The following is a 12,980-nucleotide window of genomic DNA, read 5'->3' as shown; positions in this document are numbered from 1 at the left end:
CTGTTACATCTACTTCCAGTGCATCCCCTCCTCTAAATATTCTGAGTTCTTTAACCTTTAAGTTATCAACTCTGGCATATTTGAATGTTACAGTTCCACTTGAAAGATGGTATTTGAAGGTGCCGTTCCATAAGAATTCTTGGCAGCCAGCAGCCAGTTTAGACAAAAAAGGAATCTGGGTCCTTCTAATATATTAATGTGAATTAGCATTTAAAAAAATCACTATACATCTTTTGAGAAATAAGTCAAGGTATTATTTATTTATGACATTTACACACTTACAAAATTGGTTTTATTGAATACATCATTCTGCATAGTATTTTAAAAATGAACACCATATTCTGGGAGTAAAAATCCGAGTTTCTTAATAATTTATGCATAACCCAACATCTTTTAGAACATAGAATATTATCAATTTGGCTTCACAGAACAAAGTCCAGTTTAGAATTTTTTCTAGCCGAGAAAGTAAATTCAACAACAAATTAATTTAGTTGACCCTGAGTATATTAATTTGCACAATTTTTAATAGATGTACATATTACTTTCATCTGTACTCTTATCTACTTATACTTACTATCATACTACCATTTTGTCTATATTCATTCATCTCAATTTTCTACCTCATTAATCCTCAAGAGAAAGAGGAACGAAGAATGGGATAAGAGACTCAGAAGAGAAACCCACTAGCGTTGTCTGAAGCTTTCCAACTCGAGAAGTCCATGGCACAGCTCTAGGTCCAGGGTTACCTGACAAATGTAATAAGAGGATCCTGAACTGAATAATCTGAGTGCCTTCTTATCAACTGAGGTCGATGTTAAATTACTCTTCCTACATTTTTCCTCTTCTTTTTCACACTACTTAATTTTAAAAAGTGTACAAGCTTATAAAATTCAATAAATAGTTCCTGGAGTACTTCAGAGGAAAAAAAATATCACAAACACGACCAAAACAACAGTGGTAAAGAACTGAGTTAAAGACAGATTTTCCTAAGAAGCTTGAGGGAGAAGGAAGCCAACAGCCCCCAGTCCAACTCTTCCTAAAGAATGCTAATGTGGGAGTTATAATGAAATGAATAGGAAGAGAAAAGAACAAGGGGTAGCTTGGGATGACTGGTGAAGGGAACTGTGGCCTTAGATTGATGATCAGCATATCTTACGCCAAAATACCAACATTACAAGACTGCCTGGCTAAAGCTGCCACGGCCTGTGAGACAGAATGAATTCCCTTTCTTGCCCGGGGAAATCGAAGGATGAAAAAATAAACAAGAGGTTGGGAAAGCTGAGCATGTGCAGTCAGTCACGCTCTGACGCCTTTCAAAAATAACTCTGGGCCAAAACAAGAATCAGAGAGGCCAGACCAGATCACGTTTTTATCTTTTCCATCTGTCCTTTCCTAATCCTCCTCACCCACTCACACTGTTCCATGGAACAGAAGGCTTATCCAATTACCAGGTGCAGGGAAATTATCTCCCTTCAGCCAAGCCATCGAATAACTCTGCCACTGTCATGAGGATCCTAGGAAAATCGTTGTCTAATTTGATGTCAGTTTGTGATTCTATGAAAACGACTCAAAAATATTAAATAAGATATTTGAAACTTGGTAAAATGAAAAGAAAATTAAAACTCAGACATTTTTAGGATCTGTAAAATTTCCCTATAACAGGAGGGAAAGTAGCAGAAATATTTTAGGTAGGGCATACTGCATACTTTCCTTCATCTCTAATTGTGATCTGTCATCAGGCCAAAGCCATGATAAAATATCACTACAAAAGGGTAGCTTTTTTAAAAATAAAGGAGAGAAGCAAATGGTGGAGAAAAGCTTCTCTTTCTTATTCGTGAAAGATGGAGAAAACACAGATGAAGTGTTCCATAAATACCATAAAGAGGGGAAAAGTATACTGTCCCTATTATGCCACTGTGACTGGTGACATCTCTTTTCTCTCTTTCATTCTTTTACTGACGCAGAAGTCTGAATTTCACTGAACACTCATTACACAGTGCTTGGAAATTAACATATACCATAGTTGAAAAATTAATACTTATTATTCTCATCCTCAGGTAAAAAAATAGCAAAAATCAAATAAGTACTTGAAGTAATATTAACACAAAGCAAACATTACATGTAATGATGACCCGTGCAGGATAAGAGGTTCAACACCCTTTATAAGATTGTACTAATTCTTTCACATCTAGAGAATTGTACAAAAGAGTAAACAAAAATTAAGTTACATTTATATAAGAAACTATTCTAAAAAAGTTATTTGAATGCATATATAGATGTTCAAAAGTATAAGATAAGCTATTTAATTTTGATTTGTATAAATCCAAAAACAGTGAAATATATATTATTTGGGGGAAAAACAAGCTTTCACTAGATACAAACATTATGGACTAAAGAAACCAGATTGAATATAAAAGTTTCTTTGAAAACTTTCATATAAAGTAAAGGCAGAATGGCACAAAGTTAGAAAAGCAGTGTTTAAGGCAAACTAAATAAGAAGTAACCTTAACTAAAATAAGAGGCAGACAATTCCATAAACAACAAAGTAATTCCCTCTCAAATTTCTCCATTACAGTTGGGAAAATATGTGTAGAAGCACAAACAATGGCTGTTGTCCGAGTTTACTTGGACGTACTGCATAGTATTATATGAAAATAACACAGATGCTTCTGATTTAAAATATACTTAAATCATTTGCCACTCAGTTGTCATAGAGCAATGAAAAAATGTATTACCCCAATGTTCATAGTATAAATCTGTGAACTGCCAAAACTTATTTTAAAAAACAAAAAAAAGTAGAATTTTTCCAGACTGTGTGTACATGATAACCAAAAAGAAAATGATCAATTCTGTTACTTTGGCCCATGTTAAAAACATGTGTAGACACACATGCCATCTCCCTATGAGTAGGTGTCTTAAGGTAAACTGTTGAGCACACCACTCGGCATCAGGCCTCAGATCACATGCACACACAAAAAGCTTCAAAGACTGACAGGGAAGAGATTAATCATGAATTAAAAGAAACAACGCTTTTAAAGAATATTTAGTAAACATATTCTTTAATTAACTATGTCTTAAAAAAATCAAGCACATATCATTAAGTTAAATGTCTTAGCACATAAATTTTGCACCTTATAAATCTGATATATCAAACTGTCCTATAAAAATATTTATATAAGTTCTCTTTTGAGAACTATGGTATATGAAATTATATGATCATAAAAAGGATGTGTTTAATCTACTGGAATGACACCATGCCTAAGAAAAAAAAAAAACTGCAGCCTAAAAGAAAATTATCAAAACTGCTGGATTCATTGAAGCTATCCAATTTTAGAAGGTATGATCTCTTCTTTACTACCAAGCTCCAAGTGGGGAAGTCTCAGCACCCCGGGGCAGTCTTTTCTCACACGGTCCTGGGGGGCAGGCGCTGTTTATACATGCCCGCTATTGCTTTGGCTGCACTGTAGATCATCTGTCGACGAGACATGCCAGTGAAAGTCACGTGCCAATCAGTCCGGCTGACATTTAGTAAACTCTTTTCCAGGACTTCGCCCACTGTCACCAAAAGGCCTGACCACCTCAGACTGTAGTCCTGGGGTGTTAGACTTTGAGCCTATGGAAAAATGAAATTGCTACTATTTATAATACATTAAAAAACATTGGAACAAGTTATAAGTGACATTTCAAAGTCTCTCAGGTTACTTTTAATATAGATTATGACAAACCCCGAGAAACACAGTTATGCTGCCAACTGTATGAAGTGACAAGGCTACAAAAGAGTCAAAGCAATACTGCACACACCTACTTTGTTTAAAATGTTCACATTAAGCTCGTTTTGTTGTTCAAATATAATCTAAGTCTTAAGTCCAGTGACTCCATCTAACAGAGTTCAGGGTCAGAGGGCTTAAGTTCTAGTTCTATCTATATTCAGTGTCAATTCAGGTTAATAATAAAATTAGTGCTAAAATAGAAATATTGCTTATATCTTTTTACAATCATAAAATTCCTACCAGAAAGAGGGAAACAGCATATTAAGGCTTCAACCCATTCAAAAAGAATTGTTCAATTAATTTGTGGAAGAGTATCCCGGAAACTTCATTTCCATCTGAATAAGTTAACACATATCAAAAAATCTCCAGGACGGCATCAATCATTCACACTTGACCCAACCTATATCTGCTCCCAGTCAAATCATTTATTCATCTACATGGAAATGAGAGAAGAATAAACTCATTGCTTGATATCCAAGAACGATGTGGTTTTTCTGTTTTAGAGTGTTAGGTACAGTCCAGAGGAGTATATCCATATGTAGAATGGATCTATACAGTGTTTCCCAAATGTACTATCCATCACCTGAGACGCTTTTTTTTTTTTTTGAACACAACCAGTTTATTATGCCCCACCTAAGACCACTGAATTGGAAACTCCACAGTAGGTTCCAAGAGAAAGAGTACATTACTTATAAAATAGCTTCCAAGTAACTTTGCTGCAAACAGCCCAGCAGTTGGCGACCCTGCTCTAAGTCTTCTCTTCTACAATGTACACTGCACTACACTATGTTTCAAAGAAGAGAAACAGCAGACACTGTGAAATGGGTACGGGGCAAAGAAAGGGTTACTGAGGATCTGACCAACAACTAACACGGTCTGTCAAATGTTTTATGTTTTTAACACGTTCCCAGGTGATGCTTATGATGCTAGGCCTAGGATCATACTTTGAGGAACAAGGTATTCTACATCATCTGCAAAGATCTAGAATAGCTGGGTTTTTAATGGGGGGGAACCTGTGGGGGGGGGGTCATTTTTATTTAAGTTTAACAAGCATAAATTATGTGAAATTTTTTCCAGATTTTCACTAATATACATGCTGATTATAATTCCCTAAAGGGCTAATTTCTGCTCTCTTAAATTCCAACAATAAAGAGACAAAGAATTAAACGTCTCAAGGTGGATAAAAAAGAAACAGGGAGGAGAGCTGAAGAGCAGGAATAAGAGGAAGGCATCTTAATACACTCACTTTTGCATCTTCTTAATTTTGAACCTCGTGACAAGAAAATACAACAATCACAACAGAAAAAAAGGCAAAGTAAAAAGCAAATGACATCATTCTTCAGAGTTAACCTCATTAACAATTTGTTGTGTATCTTTCCAGGCCTTTTTCCCCCTATTCATTTATATACATTTTAAAGTATATATGGACCATACTAAACGCAGTTTTTTATTTTTTAGCAATGTCATAGATAAATTTTGCTATTGGTTTATATAGTTTTATTAGCGTATATAGTTTTGATGCTGCGTTCTTTGAGCATCATGCATATTTCTTTCCGAAATATATTCCTAAAAATAAAATAAAAACTGTCATTTTGCAATGGTCAGACATCTAGCACAAAAAAGTTTGGTCAGCAAACTTTTTCTGCCATGGGCCATGATAATAAATATTGTAGGCTTTGTGGGCCAGATAGTCTCTATTGCAGCTATTCAATTCTGCCGCTGTAATACAGAAGCAGCTGTAAACAACATGTAACCAATATGTAAGCAGATGGGCAAGGATGTGTTCCAACAACACTTCATTATTAAAACAGGCTGAAGGCAATTTTTTTGCTGACCTCTGATTTTGAGCAATGTTCGAGAGTGGCAATGACAGAAGCATCTTTATAATTACAAAGTTTCTAATGTTTTATCATTAGGTCTGACGTTTGCTTTGATTTTCCAGCATGTGCTGGAAAATCAGACACATACCCTTCTAATTCTAATCAGCTAAGTTATCAAGATGGGTTATCATTTCTAGCAAATACCTTTCAACTCTACTGAGATCCTTTTCTCTTTTAATCTGTTCACGTATTGAACTAGGTAAATTGATTTGCTATTGTTTGAACCATTTGGCCATTCGTGTGACAAATCTTTCCTGGTCGGGATATAATGTTTGTGTTACTACGATTTATAATAAGGAATCCATATTTGATCTTTATCCCCAGTTTCTAGCACAGAGCTGTCAAAACCCTTGGAATTTCCTAAGTGATAAGAGCAATACGAGTGTCTTTTGTTATGTTAATGAGTTGACTTTTGGAAAGCCCTTAGGTAGGTAACCTAAGGATGGGGACTGGTTGCCAGGGGAACCAATCACAAGATTAGAAGGTTGGAACTTTTTGTTCCTCCCTCCCACCCCCTCAACTCCAGGGAGGGGAGAAGGGCTTGGAGGTTAAATCAATCAGCAACAGCACAGGCTGAGCTTATGGCAAAAACTTCAAATGCCTCCCAGTGATGACCACCAGAACCTTGGATTAGAGAATTCCCATTCGAGGGGCATTTACTACCTAGCAACTAGACACTATTAATTGAAGCTATTCCTACGACTGAAGGACATAAAATGATCTTGAAATGTGAAATATGCACAATGTCTAGGATGATGTTGGAGAAATGCCCTAATGCGGATGGGAGTGCCCAGAAGAGTTCCTTAATAATATGGAAATGATCGACAAAGGACCATGCAGCCTGTGGAAGGAAGAGACACTCATGAGCAGGGAGCCTTTTGTCCTCTAGGACTGACTTGGGAGGCACTTGAGGAGCTGCAGGAACTGACTGCCACATGGACAGTGCCCTATGAGCAGCTCTCAACTGACCAACAAAGAGCTGCTTGGTGCATAGACAGCAGTTCCAAGGTGAATGGACATCTTATTTGGAAGGCCACCACTCTGACTGAAGAGGGTAAAAACAAATCAGCTCAGTGGGCTGAACCACATGCTGTTTGCCCAGCAGTGATGAAAGAACTGAACAGTGGGAAAATCCCCCATGTTTCATTTTTTACTGACTCATGGGCAGTGGGCAATGGCCTGGCTATATGGTAAGGCAGGAGGACTACGGACACCTGGCTTGGTAAAAAAATGCCCACCTGGGGCTCAACGCTGTGAAAGTCACTAGGAGAATTTAAGGGGTACATTAAAGTAGGACATGTTGACCATCAGAACAACTTGCTTCCAGGTTTGGAAGGTGACTGGAATTGACAAGCAGATATCCCCATGTGCTCCCTTTAGATGGCCACCTGGGTCCATGAAATGAGTGAACACGGAATACTGCAGCAATGCAGAGATGGGCTGAATCGAGACATATTCCTCTTGCACCCTCTGAGGCACAAAATGCCAATAAGAACTGTCTGCCAATAAGCGAGAGAGAGAGACTGCAAACAGCTATGTGGCAGATTCCCTGGTGGGAGGGCCATGAACATAGTTGACTAGTGAGACTGATGCTGGTAGCCCTAGGGGGCTACAAACGGGTCTTGACAGGACTAGACACTGACTCCAGACTGGGCTTTTCTTACCCAGTGGTAGATGCAAATGCTCAGAGAGCTATAAAAGAACCAGAACAGAAGGTAGTGCACCAATTTGGACTGCTGAGCATCATTTCTTCAGAGCAAGGAACACACTTTGCAGCCCAACAACGGTCAGAGAGATATCCTCCTCAGGAGTTTGTGTTCACACTCAACGTAAGTGGGACTAAAGGAGTGTCCACACTGGATAGATTCCCGTTTTTTTCTGGTGGATCTGGGGAAGAGGGGTGGGGGAGGATGCTAGTATGATTATGCAATTCTTGCCAAGGGAGGACACTAGGATGCTGTTATGACTTGCCCCCAACACCCCCATCTGACGTAGTGGCCACACGACCAGAGTTGCAAATACAAGTGCCCGAAACAAGGATGATTCCTAAGCAAGAAACTGCAACTATGTTTTTAACTTTTATGTTAAAACTCCCAAGGGCCTATGGGGCATAGGATGTGCCTTCACTCCATCTGGCAAAATTGGGGCTCACAGTGAATGTGGCTATATTGCTGCCGGTAAAAACAGCCCACTAGTTCTGCACCTGTGTAACCTTACCTTATCTGAACAGAAGTGGACTGAGGGGGAGGCACTTGCTGGACTAGCATCAATCTAGACCAGCACAGTGGCCGAACCTAGTGTCCCATTCAAAGGTAGAAAAGTTTGGATACAAATGGAGAAAAGGAAAAACAGTAGTTACGGCTAAAGGAATGAATAAATGGGTTATGTAATGAAGGAAATGGAATATTACACTAACACCTTGAAAAGAGGCTCAGCGCAAGAGGTGATATGGTCTCTTAGCTTGATTATAACAGATGCCTGAAAGGGTGAAGCCATATATTGCTGACGGCACTCTGCTTTTGGAACCTGACAAGATCAAATGGAAGCCTGCAAACCTGAGTGGCCTTGCCCTGAGACATTTTCATATGATATGATGATGGACTGCATAGTTATTAATGACTGAATGGGATTCTCGTAATGTGCCAGTATCTTTTGACCTTTACGATTGTTTTGCTATAAAGGACCCGTATTCGAAGACCAGGGGGTGGACTGTGACATTGTGATTTACATTAAGAAATATGTATTTGGCTTTGTATTTGGCTTCTACCTCAGTTTCTGGCACACAGCTTCTAAGACCCTTGGAACAAGGTGTCTTTTGTTATGTTAATGACATAACTTTTGGAAAGCCCTTAGGTAACCTAAGGATGGGGGCCGGTTGCTAAGGAAACCAACCACGAGACTAGATGGTTGGAACTTTCAGTTTCTTCCCCCACCCATCCCCCAACTCCAGAGAGAGGCTGGAAGTTGAAATCAATCGCCAATTGCCGATGATTTAATCAATCATGCCTATGTAATAAGGCCTCCACAAAAGGATGGGGTATGGAGAGCTTCTAGGTGGGTGAACATGTTTAGATTTGGGGAGAGTGGTGAGCTTGGAGAGGGCATGGAAGCCCCGTGCCCTTTCCCCATACCTTGCCCTATGCATCTCTTCCATCTAGCTGTTCCTGAGTTATATGAGGTATATCTTTTTATAATAAACCTGTGATCTAGTGAGTAAGTGGGTTTCCTGAGTTCTGTGAGCTGCTCAAGCAAATTAATTGAACCCAAGGAGAGGGCCTTGGGAATCTCTGATTTATAGCCAGTCGGTCAGAAGCGCACAGGTAACAATTTGGACTTGTGACTAGTGCCTGGGGGGCAGGGGCAGTCTTACAGGACTGAGCCCTTAACACCCTGTGGGATCTGGCACCACGTCTGGGTAGATATTGTCAGCGCTGAGTTGACTTGTACGACTCCAGGAGGTATCAGAGAATTGCTGGGTGGCGGGTGGGGGGGGGGGGACGGGGACTCTCCCCCTACACTGGAATTGGTTCCAGAACGCTTTTTAATGTTCTTCTAATACAGTTCAGAAATTTTATTAATTTTACCAATGATTTTGACATTTAGTTCTTAAGTGATACTGTATTATAATTTTTTTTGGTGTTAGGTGACAGGCTAGTCTCACAGAATGAAATGGAAAACTTTCTACCTCGAGTTTTGACATTCTATATAGCATGAGAATCATGTTCTTTGAATATTTTGCAGACCTCACTTATAACACCATTAGAACTCAAGTGATATTTTTGGAGCTAAATGAAATTCTTCCACTGTAATGCTTCATTGAGGTAATTAGGTTGAATGTAATGCTTCATTGAGGTAATTAGGTTGAATCATATGAAACTGCCAATATTTGACTGTTTTTGACTTCAAAGACAGCAATTTCATATGGTTCAACCTAATACTTATTTTCGATTCAACTATGGCAATTTATATTTTCTTAATCATTTTATCCAATTTTTCTAATTTATTGGCATAACAGTATCCATAGTATTTGCTTACAATCTTTTAATCACCTTTATATTAGAGTGAGTTTAATGTTACCACCTAAAAAATGTTTTCTTCAACTTCTGAAAATATGATAAAAATTATGTCTAAGTAAAAGATTCAATAAAATTTCAAAATCCCAAGGATCAATTCCTAGTTCTCTTTAACCTATAAACCCCTAAGAGGGCCACAGGTTGCCTTCAGGGATTCTATGAACACGTATGCCAAATTTATATGTGACTGCATACATGCATTTTCTTAGGAGAGAACCCAGAAGCTTTATCAGATTCTCAAATGCCTGAAGTCCCAAATAACTTAAAGAGACAGTTTTGAAATGGCATTTAACAATGCACGTAAGTACAAATGTGATAAATTTCATGAGATGAAGGACAGAAAAAAGTCAACAAAGTACCATTTAAGAGTATAAAGATTACAATGCAAATATATATTTACATTCCATTTTGCTCAAAAAAAGATTAAATGTAACAAAAATATAGAATGAATCAAAATCATTATACATTTATGCTTACATTCTTCTGGGAACTCTGTGGATAGGTAAACTATTAGTTACATTTTTCAACAAACCTAAAGACACGGACCTCTCATCTAAAGTTTCTAAACTTTTTGCTATATAGGTTTCTACTTGTTACTAAAGATGAACAAACTTAAGAGGATGATTGAGACAAAGAAAAAGGAAATGGATGTAACAGAGCAATAAAATGTGAGATAAACTGGAAAGTAAATGAAAGGTGAACATAAAGCCAGCAGAAGATCTTAGGGTAGTCAACACAATCATAACAACAAAGAAAAAATGAGGAAAATAGTGATTAACTATGTAACGTACTACCTTTTCAAAGACAGCTGGAAACCCAAAGTGAGGAGGTACTAAAACAAGATGGAAGGAATAGAAAATTGAAAAGCCAACAGAAAAGGCTAAAAGGGAAAAGACGGAAACAAAAGCAAGAATAGATCAGATTTCCAAGGAAAAGTCTGACACAAATTTTTATTTTGAAAACAATATTGCAAGTTTCTCTGGAGCACAATAAAAAGAAAAGGAGGAGACGAACCTGCTGCACACATTCCAGAGGCACTGGTGTGGCCTGTGTAAACGTTTCTAGGTGAATGCCATGGATGGGATCTTCAACTATCAAACAACCAATGTCAAACCACCTGTAATGGAATAGGAGTTTCAAGTTGTTTGTTTTTTGTCTATTCACTATAACTTCTATTTAGCACACAAACAACAACAAAAAAACCAGGTACCATCATTCAGATAGAACATGAGCAGATTGCAAAAAGGAAATGTTTTTCTAATCAATTTTCAAAAGGACAATCGATAAAAACAATATCTAAAATTTTCTTGTTGGCTTAATTCCTGTTGGCTTAATTACAAGAGGCGAGAACGGAGAATAACAAAAACAAACTCTGAAAATTACTTACCATGTAAAGTTCCCTTTCTTGCTAAGATGGGGGATAAGAATGGGAATAGGAGTACTCGAATATGCAGCAGATAAATTTGCCCATTTGAACGTGCAAATAGTTTGTCATGAGTAATATTCTTAAAATGTCAGTTGTTAAAATATGGGAAATTTTATATTGCCATCTGTATTATTAACATGTAGCCAACTAACAAAGTTATTAGCAAATTAAAAAATAAGCTCATTCAGGGGCCGGCCCGGTGGCGGAAGCGGTTAAGTGCGCGCGCTCCGCTGCGGCGGCCCGGGGTTCGCTGGTTCGGATCCCGGGCGTGCACCGACGCACTGCTTGGCAAGCCATGCTGTGGCGGCGTCCCATATAAAGTGGAGGAAGATGGGCACAGATGTTAGCCCAGGGCCGTCTTCCTCAGCAAAAAAAGAGGAGGATTGGCGGATGTTAGCACAGGGCTGATTTCCTCACAAAAAAAAAAAAAAAAAAAATAAGCTCATTCAGAGGAAATAAATCCTCTCCTCATTCCTGATAAATCGTTCTACTCACATTTTCTGAACTATTTACAACGAATCAGTCTTTGAAAATAGCTTCATGAAATCAAGAAAACTTTCTTCCATTTAAAGATACTTATAAATTACAAAAAATGAGACATTATAAAAAGTGATACATTTTAAAATTAACTTAAGTGAAATCATTTGTAACACCATCAGCATTTTAGCTAACCAGAATCATGAATCCAGATGCCCTGAAGCTATGAATTTAAATAACAAGAGGATATGGAGCAAGAAAATGTTCAAAGTCTATTTTTTAAAATATGTAGATCTAATACAGTATGATGTAATACAAAATGGATTAGGAAACTTTTATTTACCTAGTCAAAGAAACAACAAAGTAAAATATAGAATAACAAACAACTTTGTGGAGTATTAAAATGGCAGTTTGTAATGTTTGTAATAGTCATATAATAAAACGTTTCAAATTAAGAACATGAAATAGTATTCATTTTATTTGGTATACTAGTCAATATTGTATTTCGGTACATTTCATTTGGCATGATTTCTGTATAATGCAGATGGTAGAGCATAATTATAGTGACTAAGCTGTTAGGCACGGATGTCCTAAAAAGCAGAGCCACTGAAGGTAAGAGAAAAGTCTTCTATGATACCAGTGAATGCACATTAGAAGAATTCCAGGGTCCCCTTTGTTCCCTAAAATACTATCATGGTCCTGATCATATCAACCTGGATATCCCATTCTCTCCAACTCAATATCTAAAACTGCGATCCCTGTCATGCCCACCAAAACCTCGTCCATTTCTTTCACCTCTGGCTGAGTAAACTCGCAGTTCTTCTCCCTCTCCTGCCTACTGTCCTTCAACTCCACGTCCACTCCCCACCCCGGCATGGAGGAAGAAGGGTAACCTCCGCTGATCATGTTCAAGGATAGTCAGCTGATGGACTTGACCAATCCTATCTGGAGGCTGCTTTAACTTAAAAAGAGCTGAAGTAGAACTGTGGTTCCAAGATATTTAGATTTTATGTAGCAGAAAAAATTTCAAAGTAGAATCTAGGGAACTGATGTAGGTATGCCAATTTGTATTTTACCAAAGATAGACCATCATCTACTACCACCAGTCAATTCACAGAAGAAAGGACATTTTAAAGACGTTTTAGCACATTTTACACAGAACCCAAGGTTTTTAAACTTGATAGGTTAATATCCGAATAAGGGCAGTCCATGCTTACACAGGCATTTTTCCACGTACAGTATACATCATGCTAATTTTTCTAATGTAGCATGAACTGATACAAAGTTCATCAAGGACAATTAGGTCTATAACGGCTCTACTCGATATTCGAGGCTAAACACATTTGGGATTTCT

The 12,980-nt window shown here is 37.9% G+C and overlaps 1 protein-coding gene across 2 annotated transcripts in view; it reads right to left on the bottom strand.

Annotated features, from left to right (window-relative positions):
• Positions 1 to 213: 213 nt before the first annotated feature.
• Positions 214 to 12,980, bottom strand: part of PRRC1 (proline rich coiled-coil 1) — a 37,525-nt gene continuing 24,758 nt past the window's right edge. Inside the window, exons 8-9 of one of the 2 annotated variants that reach the window (XM_058539766.1) lie at positions 10,738 to 10,840; positions 214 to 746 (exon numbers count right to left, since the gene is read on the bottom strand). In XM_058539766.1, coding sequence (XP_058395749.1) covers positions 684 to 746; positions 10,738 to 10,840 — 166 coding nt within the window. In that variant the 3' untranslated portion in view covers positions 214 to 683. Of the gene's footprint in view, positions 747 to 3,042; positions 3,614 to 10,737; positions 10,841 to 12,980 lie in introns of those variants that run through there. The other variant, XM_058539760.1, reaches the window with a different exon arrangement.

The sequence above is a fragment of the Diceros bicornis genome, chromosome 1 (genome assembly GCF_020826845.1).
Source record: "Diceros bicornis minor isolate mBicDic1 chromosome 1, mDicBic1.mat.cur, whole genome shotgun sequence".
NCBI classification, from domain to species: Eukaryota; Metazoa; Chordata; class Mammalia; order Perissodactyla; family Rhinocerotidae; genus Diceros; species Diceros bicornis.
Note: the sequence above shows the minus strand (reverse complement) of the source record. Positions and strands in the feature narration are given on the sequence as shown.